Below are 25,441 nucleotides of genomic sequence, written 5' to 3'. Positions count from 1 at the left end.
AGTAGCGCTCAGGTTGTAGAACTGTACTGTACGATTGGCGGAAGTTGGCTCGGCGTCTTACATTTTATGCGTCACGCATATGGAAATGCGTCACGCGCCCCCGTGCAGTCTGGAGAAATGGGCGTGGCATAGAGGCGTGGTAAAAGGTTTATTATTGGTCATAGGCTGCGTCCGAAACCACCTACTACTCAGTAGGTACTGCACTTAAATTTAAACGTACTACTCGGCCGATAGAAAAGTACATTCCATACAGTGTGAATGTGAAAAGTATGAAGGGAATTCGGACATACTACATCTGCCATTTTGTCATGATCACGTGACCTACCTCCGTCAATTGCGTCGCTTTACTCCCATTCATGAATTCGCTCGAGGGGTATCATGGGATAGCTCAGCATGCATGAGATGCGCACTCCAGAATCTCGCCGGAAGTAGTAAGTCATCCGGGTACTTCTCGCATACTGATTTTCGAATTCTATAAATTCGGACAGACTACTCGGCTCGCATACTGATTTTAGCGTACTATATAGTATGGAAGTATGCGGTTTCAGACGCAGCCAAAGTTTTTTTTCCCGGTAGGGGCGTGGCAAAAGGTTTTTATTGGTCAAAGGTTTTATTTTTGGTCAAATGCGTTGGCCAATTAGATGAACATATTTAAAAAGCTGCTTGTGTAGCTTAAGGGTGGATCATTCTACTTGTCTTTAAACCACAGCGGTTCGAACTGTAGTTCTGCCGAGCGACTAAAAAGTAATCAGCATGATGGTAAAAAACCGTACATTTCTAGTCAAACCATTCTTCTGCAATCTCATACCAAAATCGGAAATAAGGGCAGTATTATTAGCTATAAATGTGGGAGAGCGTTGATATTATGTGATTGTATTGTATTGCTATATGGAACAATTAAGTGTTGATGTTAAATCAAAAGTAATTCACAAATACTTGAAAATGAGATGATTTCATGACAATAATTATCTTTGGTTACAACTGAATTAATAACAAAATACTGTATAAAATGATAAAATATGAAATGATAAAACATGAGATAAATTGTACCCAGCTTAAATGTGAAATTAAAGTTACCAGAGATAGAAGGAAAAACACAGGGGGAGGGAGAGAGAGACAGAGAGCAGGCCCAAAAGCCTAATTGCAGTAGAGTCAGAGAAGATAGACTCCAGAGGTGGAGAGGAGCAGAGCAGGAGAGAAACAGACCAGGAAAAGAGAGGGCAGGAAAAAGAGACAGAGCTCGAGTTTACCTCCTATCTTGTATCTTTCTTGACCATGGGACTAAAACCATTCAAGACATTCAAACTGACCAATCAACATGTGACCACACCATAAAACCCCCAAAGTCCACACAACAGGCCCTGATCTTATCAGTATCTGCCTTTGTAGTCAGTATGGACCTTCTTGAGTCAAAAAGCATGTTTTGTCATATAAACAAATGCATATGATAATTTAGCCTCTTACATACTTTATGCTACTGGTGTTTAGAATAAAGAATTAAACGTTAAATTAAGCGTAATCACATTTTTCATTAAAATAATGGGTATAATGGAAACAAATGCTTAAATATCATTAGACAAATAAATTTTTGTTCTATTTACTGGCTATTTATGAATGCACTACTTAGAAAAGGGTTTTATTCAGTACTATATTAAACTGTGACTTAGTTGTTTCTGGAATTATTGCCTAAAATAATTTAAATTAAGATTTTGACACTTTTTTTGTCTGGTAAATATATATTTATATATATATATATATATATATATATATATATATATATATATATATATATATATATATATATATATATATATATATTGTTCAAATATGACAGATTTATAATAACGTTAACTCATTAGTAACCTTATGTTAAATTATATTAATCAATTTAGAACACAGACACAAGTTCATTAAACATTTTAGTTTAATTATTAAAAAACAAATAAAACAATCTCTTAATAAAAACATGCCAGCCACTGACTACAAACCCATACATGCATCAGTTCACCACAAATCCATCCATTAAGTACAAATCCATCCTACTACTGTGTAGTAACAGTGCATTGAGCAGAAGTCGTCAGACTCTTGTCTGAATAGAATGTTCTGTACATCCCTGTCCTCCCATCGCCACAGTATCCAATGGTTTTCTGTAGAGCGAACCACAGGATTCACATCTGGAGAGCTCAACACTATATTTGACCAAGATGGAGCCTTCCACAAGGCCTCCTTCATCATAAACATCTAAAAGAACCTTTCTGAACATGGTAGCTGGTCTGATGGTAGCTGAATTAAAGACAAACCACACACACACACACACAATACTAAATGACGAATGTGAAAGTGAAAACAAAAAAAAAACTTTCAAATAAATTGTAAGAATAAAATATATTCAAACATACATCACTAAGACCTCCTCTTGGATCCATGGCTGAAGGAAAAAAAGATCACGTGTATGATGCATGTATACATATCTTGTAAATATAAAATGAAATGTGTGAAATGTGTATGTATATACACATATATTCGATAATCACAAACACAAGCTGATTGGCAGGGTTTAAGCATTTAAGAGCCTTTATGACACTTATGCTATTTAAGTCTCATCATTTAGGATGACACTAAAACACAACGATGCTGGAATGTCATAACTGGGAAAATATAATGTGTAAATTATTTAGGTTGTAAGCTTGGACAAAATTAGATTTTAAATGTACCTTGTCAAGACGCAATTTAGTAAGATCACTGCAATTTCAGCAACTTTCACTCTAAGAATTAAAAACAAGCCTACAAATGCAGCAATCCACAATAAATGGTCTTGTTCTGCCATCTAGTGGTTAAATTCATTTTAAAAAGTGAGTTTTGCTACATTGAAAAGCTGTGTACGAGACATTTTAAATATCATAATGCTCACATGCAGATATATATATATATATATATATATATATATATATATATATATATATATATATATATATATATATATTAGTCAGATCTCAGTCCAAAAGAGCAACTTTGGGATGTGGTGAAACGGGAGATTGACATCATGGATGTGCAGCCGACAGATCTGCAGCAACTGTTTGATGCTATCATGTCAATATAGAGCAAATTCTCTAAGAAATATTTCCAGTACCTTGTTGAATCTATACCATAGATTAAGGCTGTTCTGAAGGCAAACGAGATCCAACCCGGTACTTATTAAAGCATAGGTGTCAAAGTCAATTCTTGGAGGACCGCAGCTCTGCATAGTTTTGCTCCAACTTTAATCAAACACATTTAATCCAAATATAAGAGACGTTCATATGTGTTGAGTCTTGATCATATGTCAATGATAAACCTTGATTATTTGGATCAGATGTGTTTGATTAGGGTTTATATATATATATATATATATATATATATATATATATATATATATATATATATATATATATATATATATAGATATAGATATATATATTAGGGATGCAGCAATACAGTTAGCCCACGGTTTAATACATACCTCGGTTTTTTACCACGGTTTTCGGATCGGTTCTTTTGGCTACAGGCAACTAGGGTCGAGAGACCTCTGAATGAGCTAATATTATTTTAAGGGCTACAAATAATATTTTTTGCAGCACAAATGAGCACAAATTGTGAGCAAATGAAAACAATATATTCATGCACGAATATAGATATCTGATGTTCATTTCAACGGCACAAATCTAACCAAATATTTAGGATATATCTAAACAACGAAAATGGATAGTGTTTATTTTAATGGCACAAACCAGCACAAATCCTGCACAAACGAATAACACCAGTTTTGTGTGATTTAAAGAAAATGGGGTGGAGAGTGACGTCACGACTCCCGAAATATTTTGCTCATATCTATACGAAGAAAACAGACAGTGTTTGTTTTAACGGCTCAAACCAGCACATACGAGCACAAACGACCTGTTCTGATTTTCAGTCATTTAAGCAACATGGGGTGGAAAGTGACGTCACATGGTCAAAAAAAATAATGCTTAATAACACAGACCCCAAATCCAGCACAAACGTTCAATTTGCAGCAAAAATCAGCACAAACGAATGGCAGAGTTTTGGGGATTATTTATTTTAATGGGGCGCCAAATTAATGGTGGTTCAGCACCTGGTTCTGGGACATGTAGTTGGGGCAAATTCAAAACTCGAGGAGGACCTCTGCTGGTGAGTGAGGGGAGTCTTTGGGACTGAAGAAGGATTCTGTTGGGATTGAACACATTTTGGGTGCTATGAATACTGAAAGAGTTGAGCTCTTTCAGATGAAAATAATGATTTAACTATTGCCTACATCCGATCCTGCTGTCAAGTTACATGTAAAATACAAGTTACATGTACATGTATTTAAGCAGGCTAGGGTAACCCCACTGCAAAAGAAACCCAACCTGGACCAAACGCTACTTGAAAACTACAGACCGGTATCCCTGCTTCCATTCATGGCCAAGATTCTGGAGAAAGTAGTGTTCAATCAAGTCCTGGACTTTCTTACTCAAAACAACCTCATGGACAACAAGCAATCCAGCTTTAAGAAAGGCCACTCAACTGAGACTGCCCTGCTCTCGGTCGTGGAGGATCTCAGACTGGCTAAAGCAGACTCTAAATCATCAGTCCTCATTTTGCTGGACTTGTCAGCTGCTTTTGACACTGTCAACCACCAGATCCTGCTATCTACGCTCGAGTCATTGGGCGTTGCGGGCACTGTTATACAATGGTTCAGATCTTACCTCTCTGACAGGTCATTCAGGGGGGGAGAGGTGTCCAACCTACAGCATCTAAACACTGGGGCACCTCAAGGCTCTGTTCTTGGGCCACTTCTCTTCTCCATCTACACGACATCTCTAGGACCAGTCATCCAGAGACATGGATTCTCCTACCACTGCTATGCTGATGATACCCAGCTATACCTCTCTTTTCATCCTGATGATCCCTCGGTTCCAGCTCGCATCTCAGCCTGCCTGTCGGATATTTCACACTGGATGAAAGATCATCATCTTCAGCTGAACCTCGCAAAAACAGAAATGCTTGTAGTTTCTGCCAACTCGACTCTACACCATAACTTTTCAATCCAGATGGATGGGGCCACCATTACTGCATCCAGAATGGTGAAAAGCCTTGGAGTAACGATTGATGACCAACTAAACTTCTCTGAGCACATTTCTAGAACTGCTCGATCTTGCAGATTCACACTCTATAACATCAGAAAGGTCCGACCCTTCCTATCTGAACATGCAGCTCAACTCCTTGTTCAAGCTCTTGTTCTCTCCAAACTGGATTACTGCAACTCTCTACTAGCTGGGCTCCAAGCTAACTCTATCAAGCCTCTTCAACTGCTCCAGAATGCAGCAGCACGAGTGGTCTTCAATGAACCTAAACGAGCACATGTCACTCCGCTGCTCATCCGTTTGCACTGGCTGCCAGTTGCTGCTCACATCAAATTCAAAGCTCTGATGTTTGCCTACAAAGCAACCTCTGGCTTTGCTCCTTCTTATCTGCTCTCACTTCTGCAGATTTATGTGCCCTCCAGAAACTTGCGTTCAGTGAATGAACGTCGCCTCGTGGTTCCATCCCAAAGAGGGAAAAAATCTGTTAATGAGAATAGCTCAGGACTGTAAAGGCTAGCTCTTAAATAGGGGAGTTGAGTTGGTCTGGGTGTGTTGGTTAGGACACCAAAGCCGGAGAAGGAATTAGACTTGAATGATTTATTGGTAACAGTCACATGCAGAGGGGGAGCCAGTTGTAACTTGTATGTTTAACGTCTTCTAACAACATACATGGAATGGGATGGCCACTGGATGATGATGATTGCATTGCCTTGTGCTTAAATGTTCCTTAAAGACTGCATAGATCCAACTTCGCATGCATCTATGCATGTATGAACTTTTGGATGCGTGTGTGTGTGTGTGTGTGGTTTTTCCTCTGTACGCACACAGTTTTATAAACTAACAGGAACAAACAGCAATCATATTCAGCCGTGAGTCTCCAGACTTCGCTCGGCTTGTTTCTCTCCTCGTTAAGTGAACGTAATGACTGATTCACAGAGAAATCGGAAGTGCGCCGAACTGTGACGCACTCCACATCAATGTGCGGCAATGCGCCATAATAAAAGTCCCCGAGATTGAGAGCAAGGCACTGCCCCCCACATCAATGTCACAGTCCCTTACCTGCAGCCTTTCGCACAAAATCACTTTCCCGAACTCTCGCATTCAATCTGCCCAGTTGGTGGAATGAACTCCCTAACTGCATCAGAACGGCAGAGTGACTCGCTGTCTTCAAGAAACGACTAAAAACTCAACTATTTAGTCTCCACTTTCCTTCCTAATCTGCAATTGCCTCTCTGGCTATACCACTAACTGTACAACTGTAGTTACATTACCAATGCTTTGCTTCTAAGGCTATACACACCTGAAACTTGCCTACAGCACTTATTCATTGTTGCTCTTATAGTTGTGTAAGTTGCTTCCTTGTCCTCATTTGTAAGTCGCTCTGGATAAAAGCGTCTGCTAAATGACTAAATGTAAATGTAAAGACAAACAACTCAAAACCAGAGGACTTGAAAAGCCGAAAGTTTTTCGGCTCAAAGTGCATAGAGGATGGATCTACAGATATTTCAAGTGATTAATGAACGACTCAAACCTGATAGAATATAAAATAATTAATAATTTCCCCGATCTGCACATACAGCAATGAAAGAATCACTCTGAAAGGACTCGTTATGCAGAGTCACATTAAAGATTTGTTCAAGAATGACCCATTAATGTTCCTAGTTTGCATATCTGTATCTCCAGTGTGAATCCTCACATGCGTTTTCAGGCTTCTTAACTGACTGAATCTCTTGTCGACGTGTGAACACATGTAAGGTTTCTCTCCAGTGTGAATCATCTGGTGTTGTTATAAGTTTGCAGCTGTCATAAAAGTCTTTCCACACTCAAAGCACATATACTCTCTCACACCAGTGTGGATCTTCTGATGTCTACTTAAATTTACTTGATGTGCAAAACTCTTTCCACATACAGAGCATGAATAAGGCTTCTCAGTTGCATGAACTCCAAGATGAGTATTCAGCTCTGAAGCCCTTAAAAATGATTTTCCACACTGACCACATGAGTGTGTTTTCTCTCCAGTGTGGATCACCATGTGTTGATTAAGGTTTGATGAGTGTCTGAAACTCTTCCCACACTGAGAACATGTGAATGGTTTCTCTCCAGTGTGAATCCTCATGTGGGTCTTGAGATTTACCAGACTCTTTCCACACTGAGTGCAGGTGACACGTTTGCGGTCTTTTCTCTTCAGTGATTTTGTTTTTTCTCTCATTTTAACATGGTGTGTCTCCTCCACCAGGCCTGAAATAAAAGTGAAAAGACAGCATTTTATTTAAGTGATACAAAAAAAATGATAACAGACAACAACTATAAAATCACGATCATTTCGGTCTTCAGCGAGTTACACCAATCTTCCAGTAACCGTCTTTATAACCGTCTTTTCTTTGGCGCTCCGCGAAGGCAGTCGCTCTTCCTCCCGCTCCGTCCCATATGTCTCCTTGCTAGCACCGCTTGTCTCATCTTATTCTATCTCTGAGCCTCTCCTTGTCCTGCTTTCCAAATGAAAAAAGGAATTATGGATTTGATTAACTGGTCTCTGAATGCAATTGACACCATCTTCTCAATGAGATCGCTGGGCTCCAGGTAACCCAGTTGTCCTGCGGGTACGTGATGGACGGGTGGGAGAAGTGGAGAGTCCTGTGTCTAGCTGCTCTGTCTCTGGAGGATATTGAAGATATCTACCTATTCGGAACTTTGATAACAGGGTTTCTGCTGATGGGCTTATGCGGGGCCCTGGGATATCGGAAACTGATAAAAGCGGTCAGCGCAGCTCAAAACCCCACTAGGCTGGCCGGCTTGATTGAAACACTGATGGGTAGGGTCGCGAATCAGACTATGGTCCTTGACCGCAAATTGGAAACCATCGAGGTGAAGCTTGCAGCTCTGCAACAAATTTTGGCCAGATCGGGAGACGAGTGATGGACATTAAATATCTGTGAAATTGGCAGATATTGACCTAAAGTTAAAATATCTTTAAATAATAAAAAAATTTGAAATATCTGTCTTTTTCGGCTCTCCTCTTACTCCTGCCAGACGGCCTCGGCTGGAACTAAACAACTCCCTGGGATAAGCAAGATAAGCGGACGCTCTGAAATTCCTGCCCCTGTCAAGGACACCTGCGGGACTCTGGACTATGCAGGCTCACACACACACAAACATATCTACAGATAAACATTTACCACCGATCCCCATCCAAACGCCTTCGTGGGCTTTTACCTACGAGGGGCGTGGGCGGGACTGTGACTTGCGCCTTGAAATGGCTGCTGGACCAGTTGGCTACCCGCACGCAACGGATTGTTTTCCATTTCCCCTGTGTCTATGTTGCGTCTTGCCGGTGTGCTTATGCTAAGATAGGTCTGTTTTTCTCCCTTTTCCCACTTTGTCCTAATCAAGGGCAAGCTGAGGGGGTGTTTTCTTTGCCTAACTGTCCAGATGTATCTTTCTTCGTTTCTAAATGCTACCTTCTATGATCTGTCTCCCCTGAAAAGTGTGATGTTTTGTGTATGGTCTGGGGGGTCCAATTTCGCTATACGAAAGTGCAGTGACAATAAAGGCTTGATTGATTGATTGATTGATATAAAAATTTAATACTTGCCCAAACTGTTTTCCTTCATTCATTCAATTTCAACAACTGCTGTAACACATTAAGCCACTAAACACTGTTCTTCTGATGTTTTTCTACAGGAGGAAAATGTGAATTACTTCCAAACACTTCAACTATAGTCTGGGTTAGTAAATGCAAGACTATTTATGAAATCCAGGCAGAACACTGAAGGACAACATTTAACTGTTCTAGAGCCTACAGCTAATCCATCTGTCAGATTCAGGAGTGCATTACAGCTCTAAGAGGAAAGCGGAGAAGGCAGAGAAATCTGTGCGACTCTAGTCATCCAAACTTGTTGAATGGAGCGAACGCAAGTTAAATCACTACAGAATCCTACTTTGGTTCCGTTTTGAAGTGAGGAACGTAATGTCCCTGGTGCTGGTGTTGGCTAGTTATCCAGCTCGACAAGCATGATGTAAAAAATTCAAACTGAGCTTTGGCATGTTGGCTGGCACTGAGCCAGAGAAAGACAAGTCATATGATCCCAATTATGCAGTGTTTTTAACCACCCAATGCTTATTTTATGTTTTAGACATGTAAAAACACACAAGTACTAGTAAAACAAGACATTTAAAGCAGGGCCGGATTGGCTAATTGGGAAGACCGGGAGAATTCCCGGTGGACCGTTCCGTATTTTGGCTGCAGGGGCCAGTGCCCCTAGCTGCTTGCACTCTCAGCAGTCACACTTTTTTCATCTATTTATTTATTTGACCAGCTCCGCTCTTCTTATTCATTTTCTCATTATTTCACTTTCATCATTCAACCCCAAACAGCGGCACCTTAGTGAATATAGGAATTTGAATAATTAATATTAATGAATATTACACCTGCTCAATGAAAATCAGATGATTCACTACATTAATAAATCTGACATAACTTGATTAGAAATGTAAAAAAGGGGAGAAAAAGATTAAGCCATCAATAGAAAGTAATACTGTGAGTCTTGCAGATTTATTCAAACGCACCAGCATAACAGTGCCATTGTGGTCCAGTGGTCAGCACATTGCATTACGAGGCTGCCAACTGGAGTTCGGACCTCACCTGAGTAGTTTATTTATTTTTAGTGTTAAGACATATAATACTTTTAGGTTACTTATGCAGGTGTACATATTTTATTTTTATTTCATGTGTGACCACCGTTACAAAGGACTGGATATCTATAAAGAATTTTGCACAGAAAATATATTCAGATATTGCAGGAAAGGACATTGTGATGTTTTAAAGAACATTGTTGGAGATTTAGCTCCCCTTTAATCTTCTCATATTTACGAAAAACATTTAAAGTTTTAGCGCAGCTGTTTCCTTGAAAAAGACGTGATAGTGTCATTAGAAACTGAACTGGAATTTACGTTGTTTTAATATAGTCAGTCGTTAACCGTGGTGGGCCGATCTAAGGCTTTGAACTCCAGGGCTGAAAAGGAGTCCCACTCCGGCCCTGATTTAGAGTTTGTGAAACATCCAAAAAAGTCTAACAATCCATTCAAATATATTTTTGCAGATGTATATTATTCATATCAGATACACCTAGTAAAATAAACAATAAAGTTCGGTCTAGGGCTGTGCAATTAATCGAAAATCCGATTACGATTTCGGCTTCAAACGATTATGAAAAACCATTAATCGAGATAAACGATTATTGCATCATATATATACCGCTCCCTTTTCAGTTGTACACGTGTTGATCTTAAAAGTGCGAAAAACCGCATGATTCTGTGTGTGATGCACGCACACACAGAACAGAAGCATGCAGTCAGCATTCGGTCTCACTCGCACACTGAGACGAGCAGAGCGCAGTCAGCGCACACATCTAAAGTCATCTTAGCGTCTTAGTGTTTAGTGATTATTCATACTAACCCTCATTTTTGTAATAAACAAACGAGTTGAAAATCAAAAGATATGTGAAAGAGAAACCATTAAAGAGACAGTGCGCTATTCCTGCTGCCGCCTGTTTTTATGATTATTAATCAAACAACAAATGGAGAACATGCCTCTCTGCTCTTGACTGAAGGACTTTTGTAGCTAAAGTGTTTTTCTTACAGTGAAGATGCTTAAAGCACAGTTTATTTCATATTTTTATTCTATTGTATTTATTTCTCTTTCCTTTGCAGGGTGGAAAATAACTGTATATGTACAGTTGAAGTCAGAATTATTAGCCCCCCTGAAAATTAGTAGCCCCTTTCCTGCCCAATTTCTGTTTAATGGAAAGAAGATTTATGAACATAATAGCTTTAATAATTCATTTCTAATAACTGATTTATTTTCTCTTTGTCATGATCACAGCACATAATATTTGACTAGATATTTTTCAAAATAAAATCATTCAGATTCAAAGCGGGATTTAGTGAAATTAGGCAGTTGATTGTATAACAGCAGTTTCTTTTGCAGACAATCAAAAAATAGATTGCTTAAGGGGGCTAATAATATAGACTTTAAAATGGGTTTCAAAATATTTAAACCTGCTTTTATTCTAGCCGAAATAAAAAAAAAGAGCCTTTCTCCAGAAGTAAAATATTAGAGGAAATACTGTTAAAATTCCTTGCTCTTGTTAAACATCATTTGGGAAATATTTCTTTTTTTTTAAATTCTCAGGAGTGCTAATAATTTTGACTTTAACAGTAATCGTTTTTAATAATCGTGATTATGATTTTTCCCATAATCGAGCAGCCCTAGTTCAGTCTATTCTTCTCCTAGTTGGCCAGCCACTTGATTGCATGCATTTTGGGAGTAACTGATGAGTTTACGCGCTGAATCCTGCGTGTTTTGATTTATAGATGAGGCATACGACAGGACGCAAGTAAACATGGCGACGCCCATCTCACGTTATAGATCACGATCAAGGTCATTTATACGTCTTTTAAACAGCAAAAGCACTCAACTTATATATTTTGTATTACACAGAAAAGCATCATAAAAGGGACACATCTGTCATGCTATTGTAGTATTGTGTGTATAGCCTGATTTATACTTCTGCGTCAGGTGACCGGCGTAACCCACGGCGCAGGCAACGCGTGCAGCTGTGCATTTATACTTCTGCACGCTGTCTCTGTTGGTCTGCATTAACACTTCTGAAACGCTAGTTGGCAGTGAGGTGTAAATGTTCCTCTGTGTCGAGTTTCTTCGCTGCTTTTTTGCTTTTCCTGAACGCCTCCGGGATGTACAAGTGGCTCAAACTCGCTCATTTTGAGGCAGGAACCGGCGGACGTGCAACAACTTTAACTATGAGGTTAACACAAAACAAAACTTTCCATCCGGAGCTCCTTCACGGGACTCCACACTTGTAAACAATCGCTCCATTGGGTTCGCGTCATTCGCGCAGCTCTCGGTCCCGCCGAGACTCGTCAGCGCTACCAAGCCGACCAATCACAGAGCTTGCGCTACGCAATGTTGCGGCGTGTAGTTACATTTTTCGAGAGCATACGCCGGTGTTTGATGCAGAAGTATAAATCAGCCTTCACGGGACAAACATGACGCGTCGCCACAGGATGTGTAAAGACAACATGTTTGGGCACTTTCTAAAGATTTTAGTTCTGTTTTTGAATAAAGGGTTGGAAATAATTTTATTTTTTTAAATCGGATTCATAGATTAATCGCAAAAATAATCCGACAGATTAATCGATCATTAAAATAATCGCTAGTTGCAGCCCTAAAAAGTACATTTGAGGGTGTAACAGAAGAGTACGCAAACTTTGGCGCATACTCCTTCCTCATTAACTGAGCATTATGTTGTATAGTCACGTCCCCTTTCAATCATCTCCACACATCATCCACATTTCTTTCACATTTAATTCCCTACATTATTGGAGATTCAGCTGTGTGTTAATCTGCTATTCACAAATCCTTCATGCAGAGAATCTCCTCAGGTCTTTGGATAATAATAATTTGTGTAGCGATAGTAATGGAGCAAATGAATGCTGGAAAATAATAAAATACTAAAAAAACAATGAAGAAAACTAACAGTCCGAGATATATCCAGCTGCAGAAACGCAGAACCACACACGTTCTAGGCACACACAATCTAGGACACACGATTTAGGCAAACCATATATGGTAACTAACTAACTCTTTCAATAATATCCAGCTGCAGAACTATTATTAAGAACTATTATACACACAATCTAGCCAAACCATATATGGTTACGATGGATGTTAATGTTTTTAACGTCTTTTGAACATCGTCATCGATATATTTTGATATATATGGTTAATAAATATTGTACACAATAAACAACAGTGTTTACTTTATTTCACAAATATTGCGATTGAGGCGGGTGAGTGGGGAGCAGTGTTTCCAATCGCCATTCAATATAATACACTGAACAGTTTACTATCAGTCATCATGGATGATCAGTCATTATTATCTGAAAATAATATGGCAGATACTCGTTTGCTGGCCTTGCTGAACGATCTAAATTAGACAGGTTTGATTTAGGGCTGGGCGATTTTACCGATTTTTTTCGATTAATTCGAATTTACGTTTTAAGACGATTTAATTTTGAATTAAATCGAGAAATCGCGACTTTTAAAAATATATATATATTTAATACATTATAATGGCACCAATGCGCTTTGGTTCACTCTCTGTATAAAGCAGGAAGCACACCAGAAGCTCCTCTCGGCGACGCACCTCACAGCACCACGCCATGGATTTTAGAATGCTAAACAGGTTTCTATACACACACCGGCACCGCCCAGCCATGATTCACGAAGCAGTTCTCATTTCAGCCGCGCCACAGAGCGCCATCTGATTAGTTTCATGTTAAATATCATGCGAATGTGCGCGTTTGGTGTGTGTGATAGTTTAAACTGTCATGTCCGCGCTGTGTCACGGCGCTTCTGGTGTGCGACCTGCTTGACTGCCTGTTAAAGCGTGGTCATGTAGGATTTTACTTGTTGCACGTCTGTGTGGATTGTCAAGACATTCCCTCATCAAGTCGATAAACTCGATCTCAACATGTATGAAGGACGTAAAAATCTTTGCATTTTTATGTGACATGAATTAAAAATACAATGTTCTTTAACCAGATGGTTTTTCAAGTTACTTTTAAAGAGAATGTTACTTCAGTCATGTTGTTGTAATGTTTTGAGAAGACTAGTGACACAATAAAAAAAAATAAAAAATCGAAATCGTGAATCGGTCAAACTTTATAAAAAACCTAGATTTTTTTTTTTGCTAAATCGCCCAGCCCTAGTTTGATTTATATAATGGATTCATACATTATATGTAATAAAAATCTTTTCAGATATAAAAAATGTATGACACTATATTAATATTTTACTCAAGCGATTCAATAGCGTGTTTATTCGTTTAACTTTCTAATAACCTTTTATTTAATGGTTTCCCACATTTAATACTGCAGTAATTTATAGTAAGCAATAATTATTTTTAAACCAAAATTTAGCAATAGGAACAAATGAACTATTCATAAAAAAATAATAAGTAAATATATATAAATTAGCCTACTACTGTATATTTAATATAATTATTTATATATATATATATATATATATATATATATATATATATATATATATATATATAAAATATTATATTAAATATACAGTAGTAGGCTAATTTATTTTAATGTGACACATTATTGTTTGCTTTTTATATTTTACAACAAAGTGATTTTAACCAAGTATGATAAGATTAAGATCCTGAACTAGTTTACTACACTTAACCCTACAATTAGACAGTCTGTTATGTTTTCCTTGTGTATGTGGACACATGAATAAAGTCAAAAGTGTCTTTAACCAATTATTTTTATTTACATTGTCTGAGTTCAGAAACTGCCGTTATGTTAAAATGATCGTCACGATGTAATAATAATAATGACTGAAATGGGAAACATACTTGTAAAATTCAATAGGTGGCGATAATGCTAAAGAGTTAGTTAGTTAGTTACCATATATGGTTGCCTAAATCGTGTGTCCTAGATTGCCTAAAACGTGTGTGGTTCTGCAGCTGGATATTATTGTGTGGTTCTGCAGCTGGATATTATTGTGTGGTTCTGCAGCTGGATATTATTGTGTGGTTCTGCAGCTGGATATTATTGTGTGGTTCTGCAGCTGGATATTATTGTGTGGTTCTGCAGCTGGATATTATAGTGTGGTTCTGCAGCTGGATATTATTGTGTGGTTCTGCAGCTGGATATTATTGGACAGTCCAGCTTACAGAACTAAAATGCCCATCAGCGCTTCACACCCCAGTCCAGCAGGTGACAGTAGAGCACCTTTAATGTTGATTCACCACAAACTATCTAAGGAAGAAGAGTCCAGTGGAGGAGCTTCAGACTTCTGCTTTGTGTTTACTTTTTAATTAAAAAGTAATTTTTGCTTCTAAATGGGCGAGTTTACGAGTACAGTAATAAAGACAAAGAACAGATCTACTTAATATAGCTTAGCTTCATTTTTCACTTGCTTTCTTGAAACAAAGTCAGGGTTAATATTATAATTCAGTCAAGATAGAGTGAAATTTGCATCTTAATCCTTTTATCTTGCTTTTGTGCGATACTCTCTGAAAATATGAGCTGATAAATAAGGAGAGAAACATAAATAAATAAGGAAAGAAACACGAATAAGGACAGAACAGGACCTGTTTGCGTATGAAATAGCAGTTGAAGTCCAGCGTTTCTGATCGCTTCTGTAGAGGAATTTACAGCTGATCCCCAATATAGACTGAATAAAGGCAAGCAGCTGAAGTGTCCGTCAGATAAACAGTCTGGCAGCATAAGGTTCAATATAAAAGCTGGAGTGTGTTGTCATGATTTCTTCAGCACTAAACCTCCACACGAGTTTTCCTTGCTCTGAGCTTTTACTCGGATAATGCCTCTGCTAACTGTGTGCTCTGCACTACTGCCATCTAGAGGACAATTACAGCAGCATCCACTAATCGCCACATCCCATAGATATATACATGGCAGTATATCTATGTCCACATCCCCTTTCATTTAAGAGAAAACATCATCTGCAGAGCACAAACAACCAATATAGAACATAAAACTCTCTAATTGTGACTAAAAGACAAAGTCACCTTTACACAGTTTAAATAGAAGTGCCCACATAAAAATAGAAATAAATATTGTATTATGTTTGACCGTAGTAAAGTGCATGAATGAATCTGTTACTGATACAAGCAGTGCTTAATTTGAGCCGGATCCTGCTCCGCAATCTTTCCCACCTGTGCTGTACTCTGTTTATTTATTTATTTTTATTAAGCCCATAAAGAGTGCATACAATTTATACATACAACAACAAATAGGCAGAACAATCATATTTAACAATGAAGACAAATAAATGCAAAAAGCAAACAAAAAAAATAAAGAAGAAACAGCTAAACACAGTATATAAATATTTATATAGTATATAAAAAAGTACATATTGAAAAAGCTAAATTGACTCAAACACAGAGAAAGAGCCGCAGACGATCTCGCAAATATACAATCTCACTGAAGCTCTAAGTGACTTTAGAAGAGAGAAGTTAAAGGTCTACAAGTCTTTGGATGCCAACAATGTTCTTTAAGGTCATGTGCAAGAAATAATGCTCCCTGATGACCAGATTTAACACTATGTAGAGCTAAAAACCCAGATTCTGCCTAGCCAAAGACAATGAAATAAGACGGAGTTAATGTAACACAAAGCCTGGGTAATTAATCACCAACAAGCAAAATTACTGCATTCTGACACTGAACTGCACCTGTACGGCAGGGTATGTGGACCTACACATAAGTTGGTTTTATATTCGCACATTCAGACTTTCTCCTTTCTAATATAATTTCATGAAAATCTTATTTACAAACTTTAAATAGCAAAATCATATTAGCAGCCAATGACTATCAAAGTACAACAGTGTTCACAGTCAAAACAGTGTTAATGTTGTTTTGTAGTCACACTTGCAGGTATGCAGGAGTGCCGTGGTAAACAATACAGGGAGTGTGTCACAAGTTGTCACTGAATAAATGTGTGAATATAAAACCAAGTTTACCTCAGTAACTTACACTTTCGCGTTTCATTCTGAGCATTCAGTGGGGGGGGGGGGGGGGGGGGGGGGGGTTGAAAGTTGCGATCGGTCTGAAAACCGTTCCAATTGGTCCACCGTTTTTTTTGTTGTTAAATTGAAAAAAAAAGGACTGTGTGTGTTTATGTGGCCCCAATATGACAGTCTATACCAGGGGTGTCCAAACTTTTTGGGCCGAGGGCCAGATGCAAAAAAACAAACGTTGTCGCGGGCCAAATTTCACATACATTACACAGACACGTGTATATATATATATATATATGTATATATATATATATATATATATATATATATATATATATATATATATATATATATATATATATATATATATAAATACAGTTGAAGTCAGAATTGTTAGCCCCCCTAAATTATTAGCCCCCGTTTATTTTTTCCCCAATTTCTGTGTAACGGAGAAAAGATTTTTTTCCACACATTTCTAAACATATTAGTTTTAGTAACTTATTTCTAATAACTGATTTATTTTATCTTTGCCATGATGACAGTAAATAATATTTGACTAGATATTTTTAAGACACTTCAATACAGCTTAAAGTGACATTTAAAGGCTTAACTAGGTTAATCAAGTTAACTAGTCAAGTTAAGGTAATTAGGCAAGTTATTTTATAACAATGGTTTGTTCTGAAGACTAAAAGGGCTAATAATTTTGACCTTAAAATGGTTCATAAAAAAATTTAAACCACTTTTTATTCATGCCGAAATAAAACAAAAGTCTTTCTCCAAAAGAAAAGATATTATCAGACATACTGTAAAAATGTCCTTGCTCTGTTAAACATCATTTGGGAAATATTTAAAAAAGAAGAAATAAATCAAAGAAGGGCTAATAATTCAGACTTCAACTGTGGATAGATAGATAGATAGATAGATAGATAGATAGATAGATAGATAGATAGATAGATAGATAGATAGATAGATAGATAGATAGATAGATAGATAGATAGATAGATAGATAGTTAGATAGATAGATAGGTAGATAGATAGATAGATAGATAGATAGATAGATAGATAGATAGATAGATAGATAGATAGGTAGATAGATAGATAGATAGATAGATAGATAGATAGATAGATAGATAGATAGATAGATAGATAGGTAGATAGATAGATAGATAGATAGATAGATAGATAGATAGATAGATAGATAGATAGATAGATAGATAGATAGATAGATAGATCATAACAAGAACTGCTGCTTAATTGAATGCATGTAATAGCGACACCCGGTGGTTATTTATTGAATTACGTTCATTTTTGTATAGCGGGCCAGATTCTATTGATATTCATAAAAAGCCTCGCGGGCCGCCACAAAACTGATTGCGGGCCGCAGATGGCCCGCGGGCCGTAGTTTGGACACGCCTGGTCTATACACTATACTCACATGTCTGTCCAAACAGCTTGAAAAGTAGATTTTCACCATAGTTGTCCTTTAAATGTAATAGAGCCCCGTTACATTATTCCTTCATAAGCCCATTTCAGTCAGATCATTCCTGCTTTCAGATCCAGTGAAATGGCAGGTGACAGTCAAACCAAGCAGATCTGTGCTGTCTGAGGAAAAGGTGGACACTCATCCTTCTGAAAATAAAAAAAATACCTAATAGATTGAAACTGAGCTCCATATAAAAACTAAATTGTCCTTTTCTTTTATTTGTTGAACTGCTACAATACTATATTTATTTTTATAAGCAGATTTTTGGTTTTGAGTGTAAAGAAGGATTTGTTTTATTTGCTGCTGAGCAGAAACCCCAGATGTATAGCTCTATCACTGTTTAAAGTAAAAGAAAAAAAAACAAGATCATACTTTTATGAAGTTAGTTTTAATACATAAAAAAATTTAAATCACAGAAATCCTCTGGCTTTTTTCTTCTTTTAATGTATGGAAAACCTACCGAACACCACTGTGTCATATCGATCCATGATTTTTCTCACATATATATGTCACATTATAATGTTCTAAGAATATTTTTCAACCTTACAAGTATCTTCCAAATGCATTATTCAATACTATTATGTTTGTTACAGAATGATCTGCGAACCCCTGTCAGCTTGGTCAAGAGTTTGGGGAAAGAGTGTATTTTTCTTGAACAGAGCACAGTCCAGGTCACTTCTTTTCCCAGAGCTCTTCAGTTTGTACACAGTTTTACAACCATCTTTTTTATTTAAGACAGCGATGACTCTAAACTTCTCATATGGAGGAACCAGCACCTCTTGTTCATGAGGAACTTGCGAATATTTAGCCACATTAGCACCCTCACAAGTGTGGATATTAAAGCAAGAAACTTTGCCAAACTTTTTTGCTTCAAAATTGTTGAGAGACGTGGATGTAAACGAGCCAAAGCGAATTTTCTTAGACTTGTGGAGATTAAATGTCAAATTTGTACCTCGGAAAGTGTCATAGCACTTGTTTTTTTGCTCCTTCCTCAGAATCTGAACGGCATCAGTCAACAGAAAGTAAAGTGAATACCATCTGTATCTCTTGTCTATGTAGTTCTGTTTGCCATTACGAGTGTCTTCATTGAATTGAGGATATACAACCTTATTAATATCCTCACTAGCGTACGTATAAACATAGATGGCAATCGAATGATTCTTATCAAACATTGTGGAAATATTCTGCACCGCTTTCTGTTCACCTTCTTTCCAAAGCTCATTAAATCTATTTGAGTTCGATCTTTCCTCTTTCAGATAGGTTTTCTCCACCAGACGTGACATTTTGGCTCTGCAGATGGAGAATTGATCATCCACTGAATTCAGCGCCATATCCAGAGGATAATCCTGTGCTTCTGCAGCGGCGCTGGTGTGATCCTGCAGAAATGATGAGCAGAATGAGCACATCATGAATATTCATATCTGTTATATTAACTCTGAAACTCAATCTCACCTGGAGAAGAGCTGCTAACATCAGGAGAAGAGCTTCAGTGATCCTCAACATCTCCATTCTGACAAATCTCTCTCAATACTGTGCTGGAAGACAAGCAGTTGATTCACATGTCAGCATGAATATGTCTATAAGATTTGAATAATATATTAAAAATCACCTGCGATTCTGGTGTTTTCCTCAGATTCAGTGCAATGAGATCAGATGAGAAACGTCTCTCGCTGTTTGACAATGACTCTTCAGACTTTGAAAGTTGTTATATACCTATATTACTGTGTGTGTGTGTGTGTGTGTGTGTCTGAGCTGAAGTGTGAACTTGATGCATTCTGCCCCTCTACAGAGTTTAATCATTAATGCAACACCTCTGAGGTCTACATGTGTGGTTTCACACCAGCCAGACTGATGCTTTACACCAGGGGTACTCAAACTTTTCAGCCCGCCACCCCTAAATTAACAACTCTAGTGACTCACATGCTCGAAGTTTGGTTGTAAGTAGGGCCAGATGGTATCTGCGGATGCTTTTTGATATTTCTGCTGAAAGTTTTGGTACAAATCTGTGGATTTCTGTGGAATTACTTTGGGAGTATCATAACAAAAACCTTAATATATGAAATAAAAAGTAACACATTGTCAACTTTTATTTAATGTTTAAAATGCAAAAAAAACTGAATAAATATAGATTTACACACATTTACTCAAGTAAATAAACAGAATTAATGATGGGCTAAAAATCTGCCGAATTCTGCACAGACAGATTTCGTGTGGGATTCCTAGTTATAAGCATACAAATATTCACAACAATAGGAACTGCATAAACATAAGCATATTGTCAACACAAAAAAAGGGCAACAGTCTTATGACTATATATATTTTTTATAATCATTATTCATTCGTTTAATTTAATATTAACCTCACACGCACAGTGTTTACAGCACAAGACTATTCTTGGTTTCATTTTGGAGACTTGGAGATCATCCTCCTCGTTCAGTCGTGGCCTTATTTTTTAATGTATTTGAGTGCCATATGGGTGTCAAAGTTTAATATTGTACCGTATCTGCTGTAACTAATGCTATTGCTGTGATGTTAATCTAGCATAATAACCCCAGGGGTCGCAAATAAAATATAATAACTGACAAAATATGATCATTCTAATAGTTTAATAAAATATAAGAGATTTTTGGAAATCACCAAACGACAAGCCCCCATTGTCCCGCGACCCCCACTCTGAGAACCACTGTTTTACACCACATTAGTTGCAACTTGATGAGTGACTGGTCTCCTGACCAATCAGATTCCGCGAAGGCGGACCTAAAGGATATGACAGGTAGAGATGGGGAGAGAGAAAGAGAGGGAGAGAGAAAAAGATAGAGAGAACGGGACGCAAAAATTCCACCAATATACGGCAACCGTTACACAACTCACCAGTGATGACCATATGAATAATATACAGATCAGGCCTGCTTTCTCGGGGTGGGGGAGTTCGGGGCAGTGGTGTAGTCCTTGCTATAGGCACGTATACTCAGTATGCTTACTTTCATCCACGAGCTGTTTGAGTTTTACCACTTCTGAGGATCAATAATTGTGTATACCCTCGGTTTTCTGATTAAACTTCCCTGAATTATGTGTATTCATGTCCCATTTAACTATAGGCCTATACCAAATGTTTTTTTAACTCACATCTTAATTTGTTGAAATTGGTGCATTTTGTTTAAATTGCGCTGTTCTCCACTCCCACATACTGTCTACATGCAGCCAGTCTCAGAGTCTGCTGGGGGGGCAACATAAGCTAAACATAAATCCTTAAATAGGATTAGACTATCAGCATCTCCCTTTAAAACCAACAAATTTGTTACATTTTGTTTTCTTTGTAAATGGATAATTTTCCCAAAAAATGAAAATTGTCATCATCATCATCATCATCATCATCATCATAAAAAAAAAATAAAAAAAAAAATATATATATATATATATATATATATATATATATATATATATATATATATATATATATAAAATTGTTGTTTCTTTGCCTACTTTCACTTAAAGTTTGGGTCAGGTGTAATAGTACACCACTTTTTTTTAGGAATACACCACTGGTTCAGGGGTTTCGGAAGAACCACCTCTCACTGACAACGGTCCAGAATTTGTCCCATACATGAGCTCGTTTGTCCTATTTTGACTGCTATGCCATCATAAATGGTGAAAATAACCCATCGAAAAAGGCTTTAAGACCAAGCAGAATCCTCTGTTGGCTGTCGCTTCGCTGCAACTTCAGCTATTCAGTTTTGGCCAATGCTAACCAATATTTTCATTTTACAATCAGACGTAGGTTAAGTCATATTTCGCTGCTGCATTGCTTTTAAACAGAGACAACATTTTACAAGTAAGTTTTATTCTAAATGTTGGACCGTATGCTTAAAACAAAAAAATTAGCAATCCTTCACACAAAAAGGTTTGAAGGACCAAAAGTGGACGATTTTGAAATTGATTTGAAAACCAATTTGGCGATTGTTGTTATCCATGAATTTTCAAATGTACATTTTTACAAGAGAAGCAAGAAAAACTGTAAGGTTCTGCATTATTATTATTAGTATAATTTGTTTTATCACTATTATTACTACTACTATTATGAAATCATTTGGAGGCAGGGCTTTTAGTTGTACAGCACCAAAGTTATGGAATTCCCTGCCTTTGCACATTCGCCAGATGGACTCTATTTCAAATTTAAAATCTCAGATAAAGACGTTTTTGTTTAGGATAGCTTTTAATGATTTGCTGGTTTAATTATGCTGATTGTCATTTTTACTGCTTGTATTTTTATGATGTACTTGTAATCTGCTGTAAGGTGTCCTTGAGTGCTTTGAAAGGTGCCTAAAAATAAAAGATATTATTATTATTATTATTATTATTATTATTACTATTATAATTGTTTATTTTTTTTCAAATGGTCAAACTAATTAAGTCCAGTTTGTTATTCGCCTATTAAATGACAACAGACTACAGTTTTTAATTTAAAACTTTAACAGATTCCTATATTTTTCTCCATGATATAAGATGCAATTAATATGTATTTAAGTATTTCTTCAAATTTATTTATTTAAATCTTTAGAAAATATTTTTATATCATATTTATATCAAAAAGTGATTATGATGACCATCCGACAAGTTAATTCAGCCAAAAATGGTGCTTAAAATGTCACTAAAATGAGCAAATAACTGCAAAAAGGTCCACTTTTAGAGAAAAAAAAAGAGCCACCCTTTTTACCAGGCTGGCTACAGGCCTGCAGATGTATATGTAACGGAGGCCAGCTAGTGAAACCTCAATCCTCTGACCTCTATAGGTGCTCTAGCGACAGACTCTAGAGGCCATGGTCTTTAGCCTCCTTGTTAGAGCAACCGACTCCCATGCGGAAGGTTGCTTGTTAGATACCAGCTCGGAGCGGGTTGGGTGGTGTAGGACTGTCAGGGTTACACATATTATCAACTAAAATCCCTCTCAATATTGTGCTGGAAGACATAAAGTATGATCTTGATGCAATCAGTGCCACTTATGTGTTAAACTGTTTAGTCATAATGAAACACTTGTTAAGGTCCATGAGTGGTTTCACACTAGAGAGGATGAGAAACCAATCTTAAAAAACAGGTTACAACTCGACAGTGATGATGACTCAATGATGAAGATGCAATGCAGACTCTTAGTTAAACACAATACATTTAACCCTTATGTGTGCTGTTGGGTCGTTTTCATCCACTCTGGGTTGACTTCCACTCTTGGGTCTTAATTTGGCCAGAGATTTCTTTGTGTTGCAACGAATGGGATGATGTTTGGTGGCAAATCTTGTCTGACACATATTTTGGGAAAATGCTTCGAACATTTTTCAAACACTTAACAATACACTCTGGGCAGATTGACTACCTTTGGTTATATTGGTGCTGTTTTTGCTTCATTGATTTCTATTATAATCACATATAATCATGCATTCTTGATTGTTGCTGGTTTTCCCTTTCAGAACAAAGTAAACACAGTAAGTGCATTTCTGCATGCGCGCACACACACACACACACACACACACACACACACACACACACACACACACACACACACACACACACACACACACACACACACACAATAATCTGCTGTTTTACTTCACTGAACTCCATATAAAAGACAGAAACTCTTCTGCACAGGACTATCTAAAGGGTTAATGCTGACAACTGATGATAAAATAAATAAATAAATAAATAAAAATTCACAAAATGTCCCACTTTCCAACAGGGAAAACCAGCAACAATCAAGAAAGTGTGATTATATTGTTGTTCCTCTTTTTAAAAAAAGTACACTAGGTGATGTACATCTGTTGAAAATGTGAAAATAACGCACACCTTATATTTCATGCACTCCTATACAGAATCATCCCAATCAATGATAGATTCTGCCCATATACAGATATTCAACTCATTTAGTGAAATTGTATTCATATTGCAATATATATCGCAGAATAAGACTTATCGCAATGTTCAATTTTCCAATATCGTGCAGCCCTATTACATGTGACATACACTTAATAAACTACGACAGTTTGTGTTCATTGAACATTAAGAATGATTATTAAATCAATATGAAACAGTCCCTTAAAAGTCACGTCTCGTCTTCAGTTTCGGGCTTAGACACTGTACGCTTGTAGTGTGAGTGCACACGCGCTCTGGCACACCTCTTCCAACCGGGCCAGGGCTGACCACCTGAACCCCGCCTGAGCCTGATTCACAGCACTCACACTTCTCAAACGATCCAGAAAATACGCCTGGGCACGGTTCACAGCACTCTTACCTCTCAAACAATCCAGATAACGCACCTGGGCACGGTTTAGAGCACTCTTCTCAAACAATCCAAAAAATGTGCCTGGGCATGGTTCAGAGCACTCTTACTTCTTAAACGAACCGGTAAATGCACCTGGGTACGGTTAAGAGCACTGTTACTTCTTAAACGAACCAGTAAATGCACCTGGGTACGGTTCAGAGCAATGTTACTTCTTAAACGAACCAGGAAACGCACCTGGGCACGGTTCAGAGCAATGTTACTTCTTAAACGAACCGGGAAACGCACCTGGGCATGGTTAAGAGCACTCTTACTTCTTAAACGAACCAGGAAACGCACCTGGGCACGGTTCAGAGCACTGTTACTTCTTAAACGAACCGGGAAACACACCCGAGTATGGTTCACAGCACTGTTACTTCTCGAATGAACCGGGAAATGCCCCTGGGCATGGTTCAGAGCACTCTTACTTCTTAAACGAACCAGGAAACGCACCTGGGCACAGTTTAGTGTACTCTTACTTCTCAAACGAACCGGGAAACTAGCCTGGGCATGATTCGGTTAGCATAATGTGAGTGCTCTATAGTGCAAGGTGCAACAAGGCCATGTCTGAATTTCATTGATATAGACAAGTGATCTAAAGTGCATGGTGCAGGTAAACTAAGAGGACGTCTGAATCCACTTTTGCTGTTTTAAGAATGGGAAAAATGGTCTGTGCACCCAGCGCATGGTCTTAAAGGGTTGTGCTTATTCTCTTAATGAGTTATGGGTGTATTTTGAGCATAATGTGCATTAAACCAATCAGAGTCTCATTTCCCTTTAAGCAGGGCCGGATTAACCAATAGGCCTTATGGGCACAAGCAACATATTCATAATATATACAAAAATGTAATGTATTAAATTACATATACAGAATTTATACGCAAACCAGTAGTCAACACGACTCGCCCTGTTGCTGCTTCAAACTTGAAATGACCGACTCCACCCCACTCCA

General features: G+C 37.6%; 3 protein-coding genes, 1 long non-coding RNA gene and 1 pseudogene across 5 annotated transcripts in view; 1 reads left to right on the top strand and 4 right to left on the bottom strand.

Annotated features, from left to right (window-relative positions):
- LOC147845398 (NAD(P)(+)--arginine ADP-ribosyltransferase 2-like) overlaps positions 1-21,557 on the bottom strand; it is a 150,921-nt gene extending 129,364 nt beyond the window's left edge. Inside the window, exons 1-2 of the mRNA XM_087243837.1 lie at positions 21,054-21,557; positions 19,587-20,890 (exon numbers count right to left, since the gene is read on the bottom strand). The gene's annotated coding sequence lies outside the window, so the exon portion shown is untranslated. The remainder of the gene's footprint in view (positions 1-19,586; positions 20,891-21,053) is intronic.
- Positions 1-25,441, bottom strand: part of plbd1a (phospholipase B domain containing 1a) — a 522,382-nt gene that overhangs the window by 437,226 nt on the left and 59,715 nt on the right. The gene's annotated exons all lie outside the window — the stretch shown is intronic.
- Positions 6,632-15,526, bottom strand: LOC147845399 (uncharacterized; annotated as a pseudogene). The gene is made up of 2 exons (XR_015480273.1): positions 15,314-15,526; positions 6,632-7,358 (listed from the first exon to the last, which is right to left on the bottom strand). The product of XR_015480273.1 is annotated as an uncharacterized LOC147845399 (transcript).
- LOC147845392 (uncharacterized) overlaps positions 9,298-25,441 on the top strand; it is a 258,299-nt gene continuing 242,155 nt past the window's right edge. Inside the window, exon 1 of the long non-coding RNA XR_015480378.1 lies at positions 9,298-10,018. This is a non-coding gene — a long non-coding RNA (uncharacterized LOC147845392). The remainder of the gene's footprint in view (positions 10,019-25,441) is intronic.
- Positions 18,000-19,773, bottom strand: LOC101884769 (NAD(P)(+)--arginine ADP-ribosyltransferase 1). The gene is made up of 2 exons (XM_087243838.1): positions 19,635-19,773; positions 18,000-19,558 (listed from the first exon to the last, which is right to left on the bottom strand). The coding sequence occupies exons 1-2, from the start codon at positions 19,689-19,691 to the stop codon at positions 18,770-18,772; spliced, it is 846 nt and encodes a 281-aa protein (XP_087099964.1). The 5' UTR covers positions 19,692-19,773; the 3' UTR covers positions 18,000-18,769.

The sequence above is a fragment of the Danio rerio genome, chromosome 3, assembly GCF_052040795.2.
Source record: "Danio rerio strain M-AB ecotype USA chromosome 3, GRCz13ab, whole genome shotgun sequence".
NCBI lineage: Eukaryota > Metazoa > Chordata > Actinopteri > Cypriniformes > Danionidae > Danio > Danio rerio.
This window is presented reverse-complemented; position numbering and strand designations above follow the sequence as displayed.

Bases quoted from the DNA above. Each gene is read 5' to 3' on its own strand.
- LOC101884769 (XM_087243838.1), bottom strand. From the start codon at position 19,691: ATGGAGATGTTGAGGATCACTGAAGCTCTTCTCCTGATGTTAGCAGCT. The intron at 19,559-19,634 runs GTGAGATTGAGT...TCATTTCTGCAG, and splicing joins TGTTAGCAGCTCTTCTCCAG to GATCACACCAGCGCCGCTGC.